General features: G+C 36.4%; 1 protein-coding gene and 1 long non-coding RNA gene across 7 annotated transcripts in view; one reads left to right on the forward strand and one right to left on the reverse strand.

The window, feature by feature from the left end:
• LOC726948 (suppressor of lurcher protein 1) overlaps positions 1–24,102 on the reverse strand; it is a 388,735-nt gene that overhangs the window by 294,162 nt on the left and 70,471 nt on the right. For all 4 annotated transcript variants that reach the window (XR_409726.3, XM_001122665.5, XM_006563653.3 and 1 more), the window contains exon 3: positions 18,332–18,512. Coding sequence is in view for 3 of the 4 variants with exons in the window: in XM_001122665.5 (XP_001122665.2) it covers positions 18,332–18,512 (181 nt within the window). In the remaining variant the exon portion in view is untranslated. The remainder of the gene's footprint in view (positions 1–18,331; positions 18,513–24,102) is intronic.
• On the forward strand, positions 14,793–17,632 carry LOC102655522. 3 transcript variants are annotated; one of them, XR_409738.3, is made up of 4 exons: positions 14,793–15,434; positions 15,706–16,131; positions 16,234–16,699; positions 16,860–17,632. It is a non-coding gene; the product is annotated as an uncharacterized LOC102655522 (long non-coding RNA). The 3 variants fall into 3 exon arrangements; XR_409736.3 differs by having other exon boundaries at positions 14,795–15,430; XR_409737.3 differs by having other exon boundaries at positions 14,816–16,131.

The following is a 24,102-nucleotide window of genomic DNA, read 5'->3' on the forward strand; positions in this document are numbered from 1 at the left end:
TCGATACAAAAATACCATCGGTTCATTTCAAAAATTTTTCCAGCCAATCGACGATACGCATATATATAAGTTATTCTACCAGATATGGAATCATTTATTTAAATCTAAAATTATTTTCTCGTACGTAGAATCAATAGAGTTGCAATAGAAAATAGCAAGAATCGTGGATATAATAGGAATAAGGATAATTTTCGAGATAAAAGTAGCATCGGTTCATTTCAAAAGTTTTTCAAGCCAATCGACGATACGTATATATATAAGTTATTCTATCACGTGTCGAATCATTTATTTAAATCTAAAATTATTTTCTCGTATGGAAAATTAATCTTGCGATAAGAAATAGCAAGAACAATTTTCGATGCAAATTATTATTTCAAAAGTTTTTCACGTCAATCAAAACGATATATATAAGTTATTCTACCACGTGTCGAATCATTTATTTAAATCTAAAATTACTTTCTCGTACGAAGAATCAATCTTGCAATAAGAAATAGCAAGAACAATTTTCGATGCAAAAATAGGATCGGTTCAATTATCGTTTCAAAAGTTTTTCACGTCAATCGAAAAACGATACGCATATATATATAAGTTATTCTACCACGTGTCGAATCATTTATTTAAATCTAAAATTATTTTCTCGTACGAAGAATCAATCTTGCAATAGGAAATAGCAAGAATCGTGGATGTAATAGGAAAAGTTCGTCTTCCTCGCGAGAATAATTTTCGAGACAAAAGTAGCATCGGTCCAATTATCAATATTTCAAAAATTTTTCAAATCAATCAACGATACGCATATATATATATATATATATATATATATATATACTCTACCACGTATCATTTATTAAAATTATTTTCTCGTACGAAGAATCAATCTTGCAATAAGAAATAGTAAGAACAATTTTCGATGCAAAAATAGGATCGGTTCAATTATCATTTCAAAAATTTTTCAAGCCAATCGACGATACGTATATATATATATATAAATTACTCTATCAAGTGTCGAATCATTTATTTAAATCTAAAATTATTTTCTCGTACGAAGAATCAATCTTGCAATAGGAAATAACAAGAACAATTTTTGATGCAAAAATAGGATCGGTTCAATTATCATTTCAAAAGTTTTTCACGTCAATCAAAACGATATATATAAGTTATTCTACCACGTGTCGAATCATTTATTAAAATCTAAAATTATTTTCTCGTACGAAGAATCAATCTTGCAATAAGAAATAGCAAGAACAATTTTCGATGCAAAAATAGGATCGGTTCAATTATCATTTCAAAAGTTTTTCACGTCAATCACGATGATATATACATATATATATAAGTTCTGCTCTATTACGTCGAATCATTTATTTAAATCCAAAATTATTTTCCCGTACGAAGAAGAGAATCAGTCTTATGCAATATGAAACAGGAAGAATGGATATAATAGGGCACGAGGAGTGGGTTCGTCGTCGTCGTCTTCCTCGCGAGAACAATTTTCGATACAACGGTTAATTTGGAAGTTAATAAAGGTCTCTCCAGGTTGAATAATATCTTGGCACTGGCAGCTGCAGAAAGTTTCGCGAGAGCAAAGGATCTCCCGCTCCTCTCTATCTCCTTATATTCCTCCCCTGCATTCGCCCTCTCCTCCCGTTTCCTCTCGAATCCCTTTCATATAAAAATTAATTAGAAAAGAAACTTTGCCGGGCGACTGGTTATCTAACCTATATATATATATATATATATATATATATATATATATATATCGGCACGCTTTGTACAATCAGTCGGCAGTCGGTTCGTTTGAAAAATGATTCAATCCCCTAGATTTATAGCCTCGCCTCACTTTTATATTTTTGTCTCGAATATTACAAAAAAAAAAAGGAATCCTTCTATAAACAGTTGCTTTTCCAGAGATTCAAATTTATATATATATAAAGGGTGTCCCAAAATTAACGCAAGATTTGAATTTGCCGCCATTTTTGCATCAAGTTGTTGGCACCCTATTTCTCCCCCTTCCAAATTTTTTTCTATCTCTGCTCACTTTTGATCCAACTCCTCGAATTATACACTGCTTCCTTACATTCTGAAACTTTTATATATACATAGGGTGTTCTAAAATTAACGCAAGATTTGAATTTACTGCCATTTTTGCATCAAGTTGTTGGCACCCTGTTTCTCCCCCTTCCAAATTTTTTTCTATCTCTGGTCATTTTTGATCCAATTCCTCGAATTATACACTGCTTTCTTATGCTCTGAAACTTTTATATATACATAGGGTGTTCTAAAATTAACGCAAGATTTGAATTTACTGCCATTTTTGCATCAAGTTATTGGCACCCTATTTCTTCTCCTTCCAAATTTTTTTCTATCTCTGGTCACTTTTGATCCAACTCCTCGAATTATACACTGCTTTCTTATGCTCTGAAACTTTTATATATACATAGGGTGTTCTAAAATTAACGCAAGATTTGAATTTGCCGCCATTTTTGCATCAAGTTGTTGGCATCCTATTTCTCCTCCTTCCAAATTTTTTTCTATCTCTGGTCTACTTTTGATCCAACTCCTCGGATTATACACTGCTTCCTTACGCTCTGAGACTTTTATATATATATATATATATATATATATATATATATATATATATATATATATAGGGTGTCCCAAAATTAACTCAAGATTTAAATTTGCCGTCATTTTTGCATCAAGTTGTTGGCAAGTCTGAAGAAAGAACAGTTTGACAACTGAAGAGAAATTTTATAGAATAATAATTCAAATCGAAATGTAGTTTATTCAAGATACAAGATGAGCTTCGATAAATTTAATTTTAGAATTGTTTATTTTAACATAAATATGAAAGAGGATTTAAAAGTGAATTAAAGAAATTTCTTTAATTGAATATAGTTTTAAAAAGTGTACAAATTGCCCGTCAAAATTCGGTTGTGTAATAAAGATTTGAATTTGCCGCCATTTTTGTATCAAGTTGTTGGCAAGCCTGAAAAAAGAACGGTTTGACAGCCGAGAGTTTAGGGTTGGTAAAAATGGAGCGTTACACGATGCAACAACGTGGAATGGATTATTAATCGCGAAAAAGTGGATGCTGCTTTTTCCAGCAAAATAATCCTAAGCGACGAAGCACATTTTCGCCTCGATGCCTTTGTCGATCGCCAAAATTGCCAATTGCGTTTGGGGTTCGGAGAAGCCGCGTGCGATTAGCGAGAAACAAACGCACCCACGACGTGTCGCCGTTTGGTGCGGATTTTGGCCAGGAGGCGTCATAGGACCATACTTTTTTGAGAAGGAGGCTGGTCGAGCAGCGACTGTTAATGGTGCTCGATATCGCGACGCGATAACAAGGTTCTTTCTGCCGAAATTCGATGATATCGATGCGGCCGATACATGGTTTCGACGAGACGATGCCACGTGCCATACAGCCAACGAAACGATTCGATTATCGCACGAGACATTTCCTGCTCGTGTACTCTCTCGTTTCGGTGATCAGAATTGAATCGTGTGATTTAATACCATTAGATTTCTTCTTACGGGGTTATTTGAAGCGAAAGGTCTACATCGACGATCCCACAACCACGCGTGCATTACAAGAGGAAATTAAACGCTGCATCGACGAAATTCAGCCACAATTATGCAGAAAGATCGTGAAAAATTATCCTATGTTCTTTACGATTCGCTTAAAATATCTAAAGATTAAAAATTCTCTTTTGTATTTAATTCAAATCTCGCGTTAATTTTGGGACACCCTTTATATATATATATATAATTTACTTGCATACAATATCCAATTATAATACAAGATAATTTTAGAATCTATCTGGTCACGTGATAAATAATTCAAAGGCGCCGCTTATCATGGAAATAGCTTGCTCTGAAACCGAATAGCATAACCCTTAACGTTAGACACAGGGAACAATCAAGGCGCGGAGCAACAAGCGGCGCCTTTGCTCCAAGTCTGGCTATCGAGTGTCACAGGAGTCGATCGACCCGTGGAAGGCAACTTGCGGGAGGATTTCCGACAAGACTGCAAAGATAGCGACGATAACAGTTAGTTAAGAGAAAATTAATTAAAATCGATCCTTATCCCTCAAGATAAAGCGTGTAAATGCTGTTAACGCAAATTTATACTTGGAAAGTGTACGCGGGGCGTGGACGCTCCAATGGAGGGACGCTGGCAAAAATTTACAGGCTTATCTGAATTGGAGAGTACATCTCTTCTTTCGGAGAGTGCGCTTAACCGCGTTAAAAGTAAAGATGCATGTAAATAAGAAGTAATGCAAATAAGAGCAAAAGCAATTTCTTCTTCTTCTTCCTCCTCCAAATTCTTATTTCGAATTAAAAGAAAATACAATTACACTACAACAATTACAGCTCTACTTTGTAATCTTGTGAGAGATTTTTCTTCTCCGCCTCCAAAGTATCGATTTTTCGATTACTTCGAATACAGTAATACCTCTCGTTTCATTATTAAACCATTCAAGACAGCAGTATATATAACGCGTGTATATATATATATATATATAGTAGCAAGAAGGTTTGTTAAAAAATGTTAAAATTGAATTCGCTTTTCCCTCTACGAGCATTATCTCTCCACCATCCTTCCTTCCACTGCCCTTTACCTATTATCCTCTCTCTTTATCCTTCTCTTCCCTTTTGTTCCCTCTCTCTCCTCCTGCTTTCCTTTATATAATTCTCCTCCTGCTTCTTCTACCTTTTTTTCGCTCGGGTTTCATTATCTAATTAAATTTTCTGTTTCAGTTTCCGACAGTCCTTTGGAACGGCTCGTTCAGGCTTACGTTACTACCTGGCCGTGAAAAGCGGCCGTTCCTTCTTCTTCTTCTTAATAGGAAATAAGCTTTCTTTTCCCAGCCAAGATGTGAAATCCGTTCTTTATTATCCGACTCCATTTGTAGTAAATATTGCACTATTTCGAAGTGAGAGAAAAGAAGAGGAAGAATATACATAATGAAAACAGGGATCGACATAGACGAAATATGATTCGAAAAGGAACGATGTAACGAAGTATACTACAGTGGATTCGTTTCAGAAACGTTGTCTCAAGAATATACCTATAAAGTGACACGCTGTTGCAGAAACAATTCGGAAATCTCGAGGAGGAAGAATTATCGTTCGAAGAAAAGAAGAATATTTTTCGAAAACAGGCGAACTCGAGGGATTCAGATATCGTGAAAAAAGGGAAAACATTTTTATCTTGGTTCATTGAAGACGAACGAAATCGAATTACGAGAGGGAGTAAAACAGGTCGTGGAAAATTAAATCGTCCGAGGGTTTTATTCGGGGAAAATTTCTTTCTATTTCGACGCGGAGTTTGGCACGAATACGTCATCAACGTGGCAAGATAAGAGATAGCACGAGGGTTATTTTCTCCTTCAACTTGTTCCTGAAATAAGACGTTCGCGAATGGTTTCACGCGAAAATAGCGTATTACCCTCCCCCTTCGAGAGTCGCAGAAAGATGGTTTTTATCCGGTTGGAGAAAAAAACTTACATTACGAGATAACCTCTTCTTTTTAGTTTGAATTTCATTCTCTCCACGTGTTTATAAAATATTTCGAAAGGGATGCGTGAATTTTTCTTTCTCTTTTTTTTCATCGAAATTCTCCATCAATTTCTCATTGATCAATTCTCGTAGAAAGAAGAAGAAGTTTCTAAGAATCCTTTGGGAGATAATGTGGAAAATATCGTTATTCTTGCCTTCGTTTCCGTTAAGTACAGTATTTTTAAGGAAAAGTTTATCACCATATCGGAAAACTTGCCCCTCCCCCTTCATCCTTTTACTCGGATAAACTCTTAAAGCTGAATGCGATTAAATAAAATTAGCTTAAACCAGCTCCATCAATTTTATTAATATTAAATTATACAGGGGGGGGAAGGGTGGAAAAAGTTTCTCCCCTTAGTTTTCCTAAAATTAACAAACATAAACTTTTTCCTCGTCAACTAAAATTTCTCGTTAAAGACATCGATCAAAGGTTTGTATGAAATTATTCCAGCCATTATATTCTCGTGCTTTTTTTTTAGGAAAGTTTTCTTTCCACGAATTTTTCCTTTTTTTTTCCCTCCCTTATCTTTTTCCAGTTCCCTTTTTTCGATTTCTTCCAACTTTTCTTACCACCTCCTAATCTTTCTTCCTTGGAAAGATTTCGCTTGGATCTGGTTTAACGTCGGTGGACCAACCTCTCTCTCTCTCTTTTCTAAAGCTCTTCACTTTCGCTTTTTGTTACCATCTCGTTTTTTTCTCTCTCCTCTCATCGATTACCTTTCTCTCCATTCTATCTCGATTTCTTTCTTAAGGAATTAATTTTTTCTTTTTCAATCGTTTCAACAACATTTTCGATCAAACGTCTCGCGAGATGATTCATTCATTGAATTTTATCGATATTATTTTCAAATGGATGGAAATATGTATATTATATATTATATTTATAAGTTGAAATATATGGAATAAATAAAATGGCTCGATCACGATAATACATAAATCATATATTTGCCGAAAATAATTGATAAATTTATGGATAAATTTATAAATATATGTGAAGCGGATATACAAAAAAAAAAAATTTGGAAAATTCGTTAAAACTTTACGTACTCCGAATGTGAAGGTTTTTATTTGCGCGTTTAAACAAAAAAATGGATTCGTTCCGAATATATTCATCTGTTCGAAAAAAAAAAAAAAAGAAAAAAAGGAAGAAAGGAGAGAAAAAAAAAACATACGTTCGTAGAAACCAATACTTACACGTACTCGTGTTCCAACGATTATTAACTAACGCGTTTTATCGTTACGTACGCACAGAATGATCCAATAAATTTTCAGAGATTCGTTCGAAAATATTTATTCGTAAAAAGTTATTTCTAAAAATATTCAAATATTCATAGATCTATCGACGTAAGTAGCGAAATATTTGAGTGTCCTTCGTTCCCTTTATTCGTCACTAATTTGTCGAAAGTATCGAGATGCTATTTTCTGAAAAAAAAAAAAGTATTTCGATATTTATATCCATTTTTCATTTCGAATATATTGTCAGTATCGACGAAATATTTGAATTCTTTCCTTTATTCGTCACTAATTTGTCGAAAGTATTGAGATGCGATTTTCTAAAAAAAAAAAAAAGTGTTTCGATATTTATATCCTTTTTTCATTTCGAATTTATCGTAAGTATTGATGAAATATTTGAATCCTTTGTTCGTTTCCTCCATTCCTAATTTTTCGAAAATAGAGAGAGAGTAAGAGAGAAGTCTATCTCTAAAAAAAAAGTTTTTCGATATTTATATCCACTTTTCATTTCGAATCTATCGTAAGTATCGACGAAATATTTGAATTCTTCCCTTTATTCATCACTAATTTGTCGAAAGTATTGAGATCCAATTTTCCAAAAAAAAGATACTTGTATCCATTTTTCATTTCGAATTTATCGGCATATCGAAATATTTCCTAAATAAATCCTTCGTTCGTTCTCTTTATTCGTCACTAATTTGTCGAAAGTATTGAGATGGGATTTTCTGAAAAAAAAAGTATTTCGATATTTATATCCACTTTTCATTTCGAGTCTATCATCAAGTATCGAAATATTTGAATCCTTCCTTTATTCGTCTAATTTATCGAAAGTATTGAGATGCGATTTTCTGAAAAAAAAAAAAGTGTTTCGATATTTATATCCATTTTTCATTTCTATTGACGCAAATAGCCAAATATTTGAATTCTTCGTTCGTTCCCTTTATTCGTCACTAATTTTACAAAAGTAGAGAAAGAGTAAGAGAGAAGTCTATCTCTGGAAAAATACATGCGATTTTTCAAAAAAAGTGTTTCAATATTTATATCCATTTTTCATTTCGAATCTATCGTCAGTATCGACGAAAAACTCTTCCTTCGTTTCTTCCATTCGTCACTAATTTTTCGAAAATAGAGAGAGAGAAAGAGAGAGAGAGAGAAATCTATCTCTAAAAAAAAATATTTCGATATTTATATCCATTTTTCATTTCGAATCTATCGTAAGTATCGACCAAATATTTGAATCTTTCCTTCGTTTCTTCCATTCGTCACTAATTTTACAAAAGTATTGATATAAAGTGAGAGAGAAATCTATCTCTAAAAAAAAAGTGTTTCAATATTTATATCCATTTTTCATTTCGAATCTATCGACAGTATCGACGAAATATTTGAATTCTTCGTTCGTTTTCTCCATTCCTAATTTTTCGAAAATAGAGAGAGAGAGTAAGAGAGAAATCTATCTCTAAAAAAAAAAGTTTTTCGATATTTATATCCATTTTTCATTTCGAGTTTATCGTAAGTATCGACGAAATATTTGAATTCTTTCCTTTATTCATCACTAATTTGACGAAAGTATTGAATGCCTTTTAAAAAAAAAAAAGTGTTTCAATATTTATCCATTTTTCATTTCGAATCTATCGTAAGTATCGACGAAATATTTGAATCCTTCGTTCGTTTCCTCCATTCATCACTAATTTGTCGAAAGTATTGAATGCTTTTTAAAAAAAAAAGTATTTCAATATTTATCCATTTTTCATTTCGAATCTAAGTATCGACGAAATATTTGAATCCTTCCTTCGTTTCCTTCATTCGTCACTAATTTTACAAAAGTATTGATAGAGAGTGAAAGAGAAATCTATCTCTAAAAAAAAAGTATTTCAATATCCGTATCCATTTTCCTTCATTCGTCACTAATTCATCAAAAATAGAGAAAAAGAAAGAGAAAGAAAAAGATCTATCCCCAGAAAAACAGATGCGATCCGAAGGAAAAATGTTTCGATACGTTGCATACGTTTTCCGTTCGAATGTTTACACTGACGGAACATCGAAGCTAATTAATCACGACGCTCGGTCCGACGGTCGGAAGCAGAAGGAAACGAGGGAGGAAGAAAACGCGATCCCCTACGAGCCGCAGGAAATTAGAAAGCGGACTCGTGAACGGAATAATTCAACTCCGCCTTACGTTATTCCTAGATTATTCGTAAACAACAACGATCACGAAGTCTCCGAGCCAAGCTACGGACACCGTAAACGAAATCATCCTTATTAATCGAATCGAAAAAGAAAGCAAACATCCTCCTCTCCATTCTCCTCTCCGTCCATTTATTAATAAAAAAAGAAAAGAAAAGTTGCATCCCTTTTTTTTTCCTCGCGAAAGGAAGACACGAAGGAGGATAAGGAAGGATGAGATCGCGTTTACGACGCACGCGTAAACTTGCGCACGCAAGCAACGACCAGCCCCCCGTAAAAACGTTATCGCTGTATAAGCGCGGCAGTATAAGCGCGACGAAACACTTGCTTCCTGTGGAAATCTTAAAGAGGGGCGATAAGATGCGGTAAGGGGAGCGCGACCGATTTTCCCTCCGACAAGGGATCATCGCGCTTTTCCATCGGGCTGTATCCCCCTGGCTATTAATCCATCCTGTCGCGAAACGACACCTCGTAAAACTGTGGAGCAACAACCGTTGAAGAGAAGGGGAGAAACTTGTTAACAAAGCGCAGGACAGACTTCATAAAGTGGCAATATTTGAGACTACGATGACGACGACGCGCAAGTTTTACGTTTTACGTTTTCTTCTTCTCCGACTTTCGTTTCTATTCCGTGCAGTTGAATCTTAGGTTGTTACTTCCGTGATGCGTAACTACGCCTTCCGTTTCTGTTATAGGAAATATGCGTTGTACATTTTCTCCTCTTCTCTCCTCGAATGCAGAAGTCTAAGGGATCTTTTCATGCTTCTTTGGACGAAAGACGAATGGTATAAATATGTTTGAGAAATTCGTAATTCATTCTTCGGTCAGTGGTTGATTACGAACGAGCAATAATAAATCTTGCTTCCCTAATTATCGTCTTGTTTATAAACTGTTTTAATGTTTGTAATATCGCGATTTAATATATTTAAATGATAAATAATAACGTGTTGAAATATTTAATATATATATATATATATGTACATGTGTAAATATTGATCGAAGTTGATCGGTTTAGGGAATTGAGATTTACTATCTCAGAGTCATTACGTATTTAACAAAATCTTGGAAAATCATTCATCAATGAAGCGATTTTATATTTTGGACTTTGGACTTTGGATTTTGGACTTTAGACTTTGAACTTGGATTTTGAATTTTTGACTTTGGACTTTAGGTTTTGGATTTTGAATTTGGATTTTGAATTTTGGACTTTGGATTTTAGGTTTTGGATTTTGAATTTTGGACTTTGGATTTTAGGTTTTGGATTTTGAATTTTGGACTTTGGACTCTAGGCTTTGGACTTTGAATTTGGATTTTGAATTATGAATTTTGAATTTTGGATTTTGGATTTTGAATTTTGAATTTTGAATTTTGAATTTTGAATTTTGAATTTTGGACTCTAGGCTTTGGACTTTGAATTTGGATTTTGAATTATGAATTTTGAATTTTGGATTTTGAATTTTGAATTTTGAATTTTGAATTTTGAATTTTGAATTTTGAATTTTGAATTTTGAATTTTGAATTTTGAATTTTGAATTTTGAATTTTGAATTTTGAATTTTGAATTTTGAATTTTGAATTTTGAATTTTGAATTTTGAATTTTGAATTTTGAATTTTGAATTTTGAATTTTGGACTTTAGGCTTTGGACTTTGGATTTTGGACTTTAGGCTTTGGATTTTAAATTTTGGATTTTGGACTTTGAACTAGGATTTTAAATTTTGAACTTTGAACTTTAGATTTTGTCTACACCGAGCCCAGAAGGATCAAGCCATCAATAAGCTATCGAGTCGAAGATCAGGGAGGAGTTCGCACAAGCGAATCGCATCTTCTTCGCAAAAAGATTTAAAAAACGGCTAGTTTTGTAGCGAGTTTTGTATTATCGGAAAAGAAACACGTTGGCGGATAATTCTCGGTCGTAAAAAATATCGTATAAAAAAAGAAATACGCGCACGACTTTCCGTTATAAAAATTCAAAGGCGGAAAAAAAAAGAGAAGAAAAAGAAGTAAATTGTAAAAAGTTAACTTATACCATCACGCTTAAAACATCGTAACACTTTTTCCCCCTTTTCATTTTTTCATGCGTATTTAACATTTACGATGAAAACGCTAGCTGGCTAATAATGCACATATCCTACATACACACACATATATATATATATATATAAAAAGCTTGCTTATTACTTTTTGTATTTTATTAATATTTTCGCTGAAATTTTCCGGCTACGAAGCTTGATGAATTTATCTCTCTGCGGTTATTATTCGAAAATTATAATTAACCTTATATTCCTCCAATTTATTTGAAAAAGAGAAACCGATTATCCATTAGAATAATAAATATCGAATAAAATCCATTATTTAACACGCAGACAAAAAAAAAGACATTTCTCTTCAAAATTTTCGAACCATTGTTATAATCCTAACACACCATAAAAAAGCCATCTGACAGCTCTTGGAATCCTGTTTCGCAACTTTCAACTCGAATAAAAAAATAAGCCAATAATATGGTAATGGAAGCATCCCATTATTATTATTAAGCCGTTCTTCGATTCTCTCAATTTATGCTACACGATCATTCGAGCGAATCATTAGATGATCACGCAGAATTATTAAAGTAAAAATTACTCCAAATACATATTCGTTTAGAAGAGTGATATTTGGAGCGCGATCATTCGTTTTGGAAAAATATCAAACTCTTGGAATCGCAACTTTGAACTCGAATACGAAAAATATGCGAGTAATACTCTGTTCTTCAACGCTGCACGATCATTAAAAAGAGAAAAATGATCCTACAATCGCACATTTACATTCATTCAGAAGAGTCATGTTTAGAGAGATTTTTTTAAAAAAATATCGAACTCTTGGAATCCTGTTTCGTAACTTTGAACTCGAGTCGAATATAAAACTAAACTATATGTAAGTTATACACCATTCTTTGCCAATCGACGCTACACCATTAGACGGTCGATCATTAGAAAGAAAAATCATCCTGCAATCGCACAGATTCATTTAGAAGAGTCATGTTTAGAGGGATCGTTCATTTTAAAAAAATATCGATCTCTTGGAATCCTGTTTCGCAACTTTGAATTCGAATAAAAAAAATACGCGAGTAATACTCTTTTCTTCGATGCTGTATGATCATTAGAAGGAGAAAAATCATCCTGCAATTGCATAGATTCGTTTAAAAGGGTCATGTTTAGAGGGATTTTTTTAAAAAAATATCGAACTCTTGGAATCCTGTTTCGCAACTTTGAATATTAATACAAAAAATACGCGAATAATACTCTGTTCAGGAAGAGAAAAATCATCCTGCAATCGTACAGATTTATTTAAAAGGATACATTTAGAGAGATTGTTCGTTTTAAAAAAATATCGAACTCGAGTCGAATATAAAAAGTAAGCGAGTAATACGCCGTTCTTCGTCGATCGAGGCTGCACGATCATTAAGGAGAGAGAAAAATCAACTTGGAATCGTACAGATTCGTTTAGAAGGGCGATGTTTAGAGCGCGAGGGATCGTTCGTATCGGGGCCGAGCTAACAGCATCTTTCGAATTATCGAATATTCCCACGTTGCACCACGCGGTCCTTCCTTCGAACGCTAACCAAGATTCTCAATATCCATTTCCATGCTCCCATTACCATTAACGGCGGGGGTTGCAAAATCAATGAAGAACCGGTCCCACCTTTTTTCCCCTCAGACATTAGCAATCCTATTTATTCGCCTATTTATACGGTGGAGCAAGTGCTCGCCTCGCCTTCTCCCTCCTCTTCCTGCATATTGAATATCTCACCAAGTTAACGTTCTTCTACTTATGTTAATTGAAAAGAACACGATCGACCGACCCTCGACATCCCTTCTTCCACTCCTTCACTTTCCCTGTCATGGGATAAAAATTGCCAATTTGCGCAATACTCCCTTTTCAAATTTATGCAAACGTCGATCTCCTCTCCAGAAAGAGAACAAGTCAATACGAAGGCGATACAAATACAATGTTCTCTCCAACCATTCATAAAGCATCGTCAAATTGCAAATGTTTATAAGCATCGAGCAGTGAACAATTTCCAGAACGATGAGCTCGCTGCTGGAAGCTAGGATTCCTCCATCGATCGTCCGAAACCCGTTGTTCCCGGTTGAAAAGTCCTCTCGCCGCCTGCCGATAAACTATTCATGACAATTAGGGGGCCATATGAAACGCTACTCTCCATGCAAACGGTCCGACCGTTCCTCCTTACCTGCCCCCACTATCCCTTTCTCCCTCCCTTCCATTTCACTCGACTCCACTCTTGTCTGCCATTCTTCTTCACTCCCTCTATTTTCGACTCGATTAACTTCGTTCGTTCCCTCTTTCCTCGTCCACCACTCGCTCTAACAGGAGACGAAACCGTCCTCCCCTCTCTCCCTTCTCGAAACCGGGTTGGATTGTCACACCCCGCCGACCAGGAATTTCATCTAGCGCATAATTAATCTCGGCAATTACACAGCGGACAAGTATAATTCCGTGGTAGCGGCGAGGCATCCGGCCGCGCCGCGATCAAAGCCGATGCTACAACGCTGCTGTGCAAACTCGAGCTTTCCTAACCTTCCTTCCGCGACGCCTTCCTTCCCTTCCCTCCTCTCCCCTCCACCGCGAAACGCGCGCACCACGCGAGTCGACGAAATTGCGCGCAAGCAAACTAAAGTAGACCGATCCACGTGGCAACGTTGCGAGAAATGAAACGCGAAAACTTCTTTACCTTCTCTGTTGATTCGTGGCAATATTCTCGAAAGGGACAAGTTTCCGAAAGATGGAATTTAATATTTGGTTCGTTGATTAAAGATGGGCGATGATCGTTGCAAGAATCTGTCGTCTCGAATCTTGTAATTCGGTGCAACAAGGATGTAGTTCTTGGTTTTGGAGAAGAGAGAGAGAGATGCTTGAAATTCGATTATACGCGACGATGTCGTTGCGCGATATTTTGCGTTTGAAGGTAGACAAATTTTTCGTGGAAAAATGCTGGGTATATGGTATAAAAATGTCTTTCCTTTTTTTTGGGCGGAGGGAAGCTTTTTCGCGTACAAAACGCAAGATACGTCTAAAATATGAAAATGTACTTTTTTTTTTTTAAAATAGTATCGTATATTTCTTCCCATGGAGATAAGTCCACGCAGAAATGTTATGCGTACAAAGGGTATTAAAGTAGGAATATTTGAAAAAATTGGTGGGATATTTCAAATTTTTGACGCGACGCCGTGTTGAAAATATGCAAATAACCGAGGATAATTTTTATTAATTTTTGTGTCGTCCGTTACCCGAGCAATTAATAATAAATTTCGCAATTTACCAAGTTTTAATGAAATTTAATAAAGGCTAATTGTGTTCGCGTTTTTTATTACCAGGTAGTAATCACCGTATTTACCGCAATCCTAATAAATTAACTCTTAATTGAATCCACTTCGACTCGTACTTGGAACTAAAGTATCGATTAAGCGGTAGAATTGTTTTCTTGTGTGTCCGCCATTATCCCTGCTCGAATCGAAGTAACCGGAATTAATAAACGATCGTAACAAACTCCATCGTAAAATTCTATCGGTGGCGGAACAACGTTACGAAACCGTTGTAAATTTCTATTATATTCTCGTAATTCATCAAATCATTGTACGATACGATTTCCAATTATAAATCCCGTAATTATCGCTATATGCTTTTTATCCATATCGGACTGGTTTCCGATTTATTTTATCGCATTTCATCTTTTTCGAGTAATCAATATAGATGCGAATCGATCGCGTGGAAAATAATCAGCTCCCTTCTCCCCTCCCCTCTCCCTCCGGGTAATAACTGAGAGTAAATTCGACACGTAGCGCGCGACGTAACAAACGGTGGCGATATCTGGTGAACAAAGATAAAAGCAGTACGCATCGATACACGTCCGGATCATCATCGTGTGTCATCGGAAAGTGGACAGTAATGCATAACGAGCAGAACGCGCGGTCAATTCCGTTATCGAAACGGATGGCTTTATTAAACCCATTATTCACTGGTCGTAATTTATCACGATAACATTGCGTTTTAAGGATGATTATACGATGGTCAAGAAGGACGATGTGTATCTGCCGATTACGCGTGCCCTCTGTTTGATCACGTGATCGATTGCTCGAGCGACGACAGCTTGTCGACCTTATTTTCCATACAAACAGTGAACACATTCGACACTCGAAATGCATACCATCGCCATCGATACGTGGAGGATATATATATATATACACCGTGGAAAATTCCGTTATAGGATATCACGGTTTACCATCGACGATTCGTCTTAGTCACGAGGAATCGAAAAAACATCGACAGCTCGCTCCTCTATTTTCTGCATTCGTTACGTGGCGAAACATAACCTTTCAACCTAGATGCTCGCACACTTTGACGGATTACAGGCCCGGTTTACACCGCTAAGCATCCAGCTGTTGTTATTCTACCCACGTATGTACGTTTAAATACTTGTACCGTGTTTGATTACTGCGAATAATTTCTACTAGTTCCATTTATAAAGTAAACTTTCCTTGCCTGATTCGGCCGCCATTCGCGACAAATATTTCGCTCGGTCGGTATTTATATTATTCGTGAAAATAAAACTGGTGGAATAAATAATAAATTTAAGTTACGTTAAAAGTTAATGTTTTCTCGCTTCCTTTTATCACTCTTCGTATACAAAATCGATCGGTGATAACATCGTTGCAAAGTTATTCGATAATTAGGTATCGAAGACACACCGTGGGATGAAACTTGGCGTGCATCGTGTGCAAAGGCAGCTTAATATCGACGCGGCCGGATCTAAGAGCGAAGTTTCCTCTCTTCTCCGAGGGATTTTCTCAGCTTTGGAATATATAGTGGAGAGCTGTGTGTAAACGATCGCCGTGCCTCCGCGCGCCATATTAATAGGGCCATCTTCGTGGCCAGCTTAATATTGGATAGCGAAGCGCTTGGACCGTCCTTGGAAGCAGAAAACGATTTATGGCCTCCACCGTTGGAGGATTTGTAAATAGAATCCTGCGCGGCCCGAGGACAGGCACGTGCTCGGCATAAGTCCGCCAAGAATATGAGAAGGATTTCTATTCAATTGAATTTGTTGTTACAGCTTCTACCGATGCGAATTAAATTGAGAATGAACTGCATTACCTACCGTGAGTAAATCTACTCGATTTTGACGAAACTATAGTTATTAATTATCGACCGAAAAAAAAAAAAAAAAAGAAAGAAAGAATCCACGTTCGTTGTATTTTCAGATGTAATAAGAGACTGATGAGAAGAAGAGAGAAGAGAAAGGTGAAAGCCGCAACTTTACAAAAGGGAGATTCATATTCCGGTCGGAGAAGCAGCGGCATTCGGAGCAGAAAATAAAATCTACGGGGGTCGGTCGGTCCACGGAAACGGACGTTGCATTCACGGGAACGTTTCTCGTTTTCGTCTCATAACTTCCTCCTTCCTGGACTCCTAACCGACTCTTTCCCCCGGCCGTGTCACATCGCTGACCCTTCCTGCACTTAGCCGGGCTCTAAACCAACCGGCAAACTTCGTGACGTGCATTTCAAATGCCGACCCCCGAAATTTTCTTTCGGTTACGCGCAATCGGATCTTCCTCTTACAAATTCGTCCTTAAATTCTCTTTCATTTTAAAGGACGCGCAGATTTCATATATCCTCGAGTATCAAAGCAACTTTACTCTGAAACACACCGCAAATTTATAAATCCGTGAGTAATTTTATTTTTTTTTCTCAAAGCTTCGTTTTCAAGTATAAATGAAATTAGATAGGAATCTCGTTCGTTTAAAAATACTTTTCCAGAAGATTGAATTTAAATAATAATTCATTTTTGAAAAATTTCAAAATTCTATTTCGATTATTTTTTACAGGTAAAATCAGTTGCTTGTGCCGCGATTTCGAAGACACTCTGTACATATATATACACGTATATATTTACGTGGAATGAAGAGGTGATTTGCAAAGCGACTATCAGGGAAACACAGCGTCTAACTATCGGCTAATCAGCCACCAAGTTGCTCGATGTAAGACGGAACGCCTCTTATCCGATGATCCGTCTTTCCTCGAGACATAACAGGGGGCTAACTATGCCCGACTAAGCTTCCGTCACGTCGGATAGTGTGGTAAATCTTCCGGATTTATGTGCGCCATTGTCCACGGCCGCGCCGCTACTCGCCTTTTTGTCGCGATATAAACCCTCGAAGCTTGATCTTCTTGATCTTCTAACACGATAAACGAGGATTTCGAATTTGAAAGAAGGGAGAGTAATTAAAATTATAATTTTAGAGAAGAGAAAAATAAAGCGATAATTATCTTCGTCCGTGACAAATATATGGGACAATGGGAAATATGACAAAATTCTATTTTATATATCTCAATATGGGTATTGTTGTGAAAACAATTAATCCTATTATCTGCTGATGAATTTATCAATATACATACTCGATAATTGCAAATACGATATTTGCATTCAAGCTGACATTTGATACTTTGCGACAAAGGCAATTTAATAATAATTTATATTCGTCTCTCACCAGCGAAATACATATATTTCTATCGTGTGTCAATAATAATAATTTCTCGTCGATAAATCTTGACGAGATTATTACGAAATATCAGTTAATAAATTTTTCTTTTTTTTTTTTATTCGAGCTTTACCAATTCCTTTTTACTTTTAACGATGTAACAGCGTGATCGTCGATCGAAGATGAGAAATTCTCATCTCTCCACACGTCGGTCTGTAATCGTAAGAGTTACGGACGAAATTACGAAATTTTAAAAGGCAATAATTTACGAGAGAATAAACATGGTTAATACGTAGAGAGTAGAGAGTAACCCAGGTCTGGCTCGAAACACCACAATCTCGTTATATACCGAGAGAGGGCTACTGTGGCCCCGCAGTAACCGCCTTGTTCCCAAGTTTATATACGTAAGAACCCGGTTAACCCGTTTCGAACGAGTTACAAGCAAACAATTCGTGCCACTCGTTTAAAAGATAATAAGATAATTTCGTTACGAAATTATCGGGATAAATAAATTGTTCGTCTTGGTTTGGTATATATATAATCGCAGGAAGATCGTTTTCTGAGTGAAGACGAAATATCGGAAGGAAAGTTTCGGAGGTAATCTTGTAAATAGGTTGAAACGCTTCTTGCCTGTGTTCCTGTTCTCCCTCCATCGTACTTCAACCTTATAGTATTATCCAAAGTGTTGCTTCAGAGCTTAGAAATAAAGCTGCGAAGTTTATCAAGAGAGGGGAGAGGATATCCTTTGTGTCGAGGAAAAATTGTGCGGCGATGCCGCGTGAACAAGTTTGAAACTCAACTGCTGGGATACTACTTACTCTGATCGAGCGCGACGGATATTGAAGTGGTGAAACGTCAGCTTGACGATTTCGTCGGGTTGACCGATGAACGTGTAAAGGAGGCAATCGATATTCGACGGATATGGCTTTGGATAATAAGGCGATGTGAACGTGCCACCTTGGGGTCTGTCCGAGCTGCTGTAGACGACGCAAGAGCAACCTGTAACAAATCGCAATACCATGTTAATGTAATAACATCAGACCGAGCGATTTTATATTTTGAACTTTGAACTTTGGACTTTAGACTTTGGATTTTATATTTTGAACTTTGGATTTTAGACTTTAGATTTTATATTTTGGACTTTGGACTCTGGACTTTAAACTTTGGACTTTAGATTTTATATTTTGGACTTTGGACTTTGGATTTTATATTTTGGACGTTGGATTTTGGACTTTAGATTTTGAATTTTATATTTTGGACTTTGGATTTTGGACTTTGAACTTTGGATTTTCGATTTTATATTTTGATCTTTGGATTTTGGATTTTAAACTTTGGACTTTAGACTTTGGATTTTATATTTTGAACTTTGGACTTTAGACTTTGGATTTTATATTTTGGACTTTGGACTCTGGACTTTAAACTTTGGACTTTAGATTTTATATTTTGGACTTTGGACTTTGGACTTTGGATTTTATATTTTGGACGTTGGATTTTGGACTTTAGATTTTGAATTTTATATTTTGGACTTTGGATTTTGGACTTTGAACTTTGGATTTTCGATTTTATATTTTGATCTTTGGATTTTGGATTTTAAACTTTGGACTTTAGACTTTGGATTTTATATTTTGGACTTTGGATTTTGGATTTTGAACTTGGATTTTGAATTTTGGACTTTGAACTTAGATTTTAAATTTTGGACTTTGGATTTTAAACTTTAAATTTTGGATTTTGGACTTTGATCTTCGATTTTAAATTTTGGACTTTGGATTTTGGATTTGAATTTTGGACTTTGACTTTGGATTTAACATTTTAATCTCGGACTTGATTCTAAATTCTGAATTCTGCATTCCGAATTCTGGATTTTGAATTCTAGATTACGGATCCTAGATTCTGGATTCTGAATTTTGGATTCTGGATTTTGGATTTTGGATTCTGGATTCTAGATAATGGATCCTGGATTCTGAATTCTCAATTCTGGATTCTAGATTATGGATTCTGGATTCTGGATTTTGGATTTTGGATTCTGGATTCTAGATTATGGATCCTGGATTCTGAATTCTGAATTCTCGATTTTGGATTCTAGATTATGGATCCTGAATTGTGGATTCTGAATTTTGAATTCTCGATTCTGGATTCTAGATTATGGATTCTGGATTCTGGATTCTAGATTATGGATCCTGAATCGTGGATTCTGAATTCTGAATTTTCGATTCTAGATTCTGAATTTTGGATTCTAGATTCTAGATTCTAGATTCTGGATTCTGGATTCTGGATTTTAGGTTCTGGATTCTGTATTCTGAAATACTGAAACTCGACGAATTGTAAAAAGCTGTAAACATGAGTGATCAGACACAGAGATTGGTTTGGAAGGATAATGAAATCCATATCCATATCCGATCTTACGTCCGATCTCCGACGAAACTTTTCTTATTTCCAAAATGAACTCGTCACGTTCTCTCATCGATCTTATTCCCCCCGTCCCACACAAGTCCCTCGTATCGATCCCGCGTCAATCTCGAGGAATCAAATTAAAGTTTGACTTTTCTGCGAGGGAAGGTACCGCAACTTTCTTGCCAAACTTTCAGCGAACGAAATCACCGATTGCCGAAGACCAATGGATCCTTGATGCTTAACGTTCGATCGTTAAGAAAAAAATGGCGATATCACGTTTTCCACAGATTTTACGCGTTCGATCGACATTTAAATCCTTTGCGACCAACGAAAGAATTCCTCCTTATACCCTTCAAAGCGGATAGCTCTATATCGAAACAAGGATTTAATTTCCATTCCATTCTCTTCTCAACCGATCTAAAATGTTTCAAGGGCATTTTACTCTTTGTCACGGAGGAAGGAAGGAGGAGGATCGCGAAGGAACGCGGAAAATCCTGCTCGAGTATAAAAAAGAAAAGATCAAACGACCTGACGATCTTCTTTCTCCCCCTTTTTTCAAAATATCACGAATAACGAAACTATAATTGTAACCAATAATAAAAATCTACGATATTTATAACCTCACAATATATAATATATCAAAATGTACGAGAAATGTACTTTTTCTTCTTCAAATCATTTCTCCTCGAATGGCGCGTGATTTTAACCTTCACTTAAAAGAAAAAAGTAATATCGATATAGCAATAATAAATCGAATCGTTCATCTCGCTCCACGCAATAATTCCGATCCCACCTCTCCCTTCCTTGAAACGTTTAAAAAGCCAACAATCCCCTCTCTCTCTCTCTTTTTCTATCTATCTATCTATCTATCTCTATCTCTCTCTCTCTCTCTTCTACATTAACCACTCGACGATATTCCCCCCCCCCCCTTCATTCTGTCCATCGATTTTTGCCGATATAAGATATTTATCGGATAAAGCAGAGAAACCCTATCAAGGTTATAAAACTGTAGATACATCGAACGATCGACGTACGAAATGTGGGTCATTCACGAGCCCAGCTCGTCGATACGGCGCGGCAATAATTTATCCGCAACAATATCGCCGACCTTCCCCTCCGCCCCCCTCCGATTAGTTCGCGCCGAGGGGATCGGAGAGGAGCGCAGTTCCGTTGATTATTTCCGTGGAACGTGATCCATTGACGGGGCGCGTTCGTACGACTAATCAGGGCGAGACGATTTATAAGAACGCCGGCCCTAAACGACCGATCCATCGCTCGAGAGAAGCCGAACGAACAGGATTCTCTCTGTTCGTCGCGAGAATTAATCGCGCCTCCGCGTGGCTTCCAAGCTTTGCTAAATTATCTGAAAGAGAAAGAGAGAGAGAGAGAGAGAAATATTGGGTTGGCAACTAAGTAATTGCGGACTTCAGTTGAAGTTGATGACGACAAGTAATCAAAGCAATAATCGATTCGGATCGTCACAGTACAACTCGTGAGATTGCGGAGAAGCTTCGTGTATCGCATACATGCATCGAAAACCGCTTAAAACAACTTGGCTACGTTCGAAAACTCGATACATGGGTTCCTCGCGAACTGAAAGAAAAGCATTTAACGCAACGCGTTAACAGCTGCGATTTGCTAAAGAAACGTAATGAAAATGATCCATTTTTAAAACGACCGATAACTGGCGATGAAAAATGGGTTGTTTACGACAATATCGAGCGGAAAAGATGGTGGAGCAGGCCACGTGAACCAGCTCGAACAACATCAAAAGCTGGTATTCGTCGAAAGAAGGTTTTGTTATCAGTTTGGTGGGATTACGAAGGAATTGTCTATTTTGAACTCTTATCATCCAACCGAACGATCAATTCTGTTGTCTACATTAAACAACTAACGAAATTAAACAATGCGGTTGAAGAAAAGCGGCCTGAATTGACAAATCGAAAAGGTGTTGTATTCCATCGTGACGATGCAAGGCCACGCGCATCTTTGGTCACTCGGCAAAAATTATTGGAGCTTGGTTTGGGATGTTTTGCCACATCCACCATATTGTCCTGACCTTGCACCATCCGATTACTTTTTGTTTCGATCTTTACAAAACTCCTCGAATGGTAAAAATTTCAATAACGATGATGATATCAAATCGTACCTGATTCAGTTTTTTGCTAATAAAAACCACAAGTTTTACGAACGTGAGATTATGATGCTGCCTGAAAGATGGCAAAAGGTGATTGATCAAAATGGGCAACACATTACAGAGTAAAGTTATTTAGTTCCATGAAAAAATTGTCTTTGATTTTCTAAAAAAAATCCGCAATTACTTAGTTGCCAACCCAATATTATTGGAAGATTAAAGAGTTTTTAATTCCTCTTTTTAAACCATTCTAGGGTTAATAGGAATTGCGCGTATCCGTTCTCCTTTATTTTCCATTTTGTACACTCCTCGCCGTTTTTTTCTTTATTCTCTCGTTTCCTCCATTCTCCTTTCCTTTCGCTGAAAACTCGTACGGAACGGAGCCGATTGTATCATACGAACGCAACGGTGGGGATTTATATCGACTTCCGTCCTCTATCTATCCGAATTCTTCTTTTAACTCTTCTTACGAAACTTTTTCCTCGAGGAAAAAGGAGTTTCGAGGAATTTAAAAATTCCGAATCGTATGCTTTCTCCTTATCTTTCACGACAAAAGGAAGGGGAGAGGAGGCTTAATTGCTCACTTTTTTCTAGCAAGCCGGGAGTAAAATCTGGCGGGGAGATCATTGTTCGGTCACGTTCGCCGACTCGAGGATCCTCCTCGCCACGGGGTTTATTTATAAACGGAATGGACGAAAACTGGGCCGCTTCTTTCACGAGGGAATATAATTATCCTTGCAAATTGATCGCAGATAAAGAATAACACGCTTGAAATTCATCTGAAAAAAGCACGTGAAATATAAAAATAAATCTATCGAAAAACGCTTCCTTCGAGCCGTATGCACAGATGAATCATCTTAATCCTGGCGAGTTACGTTGAAGCGAGTGAGTCTTTTCACTGCTCGACTCCTCTCCTTTAGTAATTTAGGACGCGACGGAGTCGAAATCTCGTTCAGCCGCTCTATCGAGTGTACTTGTACCGATGTTTCAGTGATGCTCGCAAGAATAATGTCTCCATCGTTATTATCCGCAATATACAAATATCTATAATAGTAATTGACAATAATTTTTGTGCTAGTACAATTAAAAAAGGAATCAAATGAAAATTCGTATCGAAAATTTAGTATTCAACTTCTTCTATTATTTTTTAATTTATTTTATGCTAGTACACAAGTTTAATAAATTAATACAATTTAATAATTTTTATGTTAGTACAATTAAAGAAAAAATGAAATAGTATCGAAAATTTAATATTCAACTTCTTCTAAGAATTTCAGTTGCAAATGCTTTAATACAATTAAATAATTTATTTTATTTAATTGTAGCTAGTACACAAGTTTAATACAATTTAATAATTTTTATGCTAGTACAATTAAAGAAAGAATGAAATAGTATCGAAAATTTAGTATTCAACTTCTAAGAATTTCAGTTGTAAATGCTTTAATACAGTTTACGAAATTGCAACAAAAAAAAATATATAAAAATTGGAAGATTTAGAGAATTATCAAAGTTATTAAGATTACCTTGTCAAAATCTTGAAATCAAAATTCGGAATCGTTAACATAATATCGCTAATATTGTTCATAAAAATAATTCTGTATTAGACATGTGCACAATGCAAATTTATATTTATTATATTAAATTATATTATATTAAATTATTCGGATAAAAACAAAAGAACGGATCACAACTTTTGCTGTCACTCGAAATGGGCAGTGAACGCGTCAAGAAGCGCAGCTGGTGGCTCTCTATCCCTAATATCTATATCCCTTCTTTTCCGGCAGATCCCACGAGCATTGTCGAGAGTTGGAGAAGCCTCGAATCGCAAGGCGACTCGATAAGTTGGGCAAAGATCTCGATAGACTCGACCCGACCCGACTCGGTACACGGTTACGTTACGAGACCTGGCCCGCCGTATTATCCACCACCACCGTGCCGGATGACGCGGTGGAAACACTAGAAATCACTTAGCGTTCGGCTGGATGTTGACTTTTCACGATTGTCGCGCGCCGCAAGCTGTCGAGTTATCCCACCAAGCTCGCGAAATCACGCTGGAAACACACC

Source organism: Apis mellifera, linkage group LG15, assembly GCF_003254395.2.
Source record: "Apis mellifera strain DH4 linkage group LG15, Amel_HAv3.1, whole genome shotgun sequence".
Taxonomy (NCBI): Eukaryota; Metazoa; Arthropoda; class Insecta; order Hymenoptera; family Apidae; genus Apis; species Apis mellifera.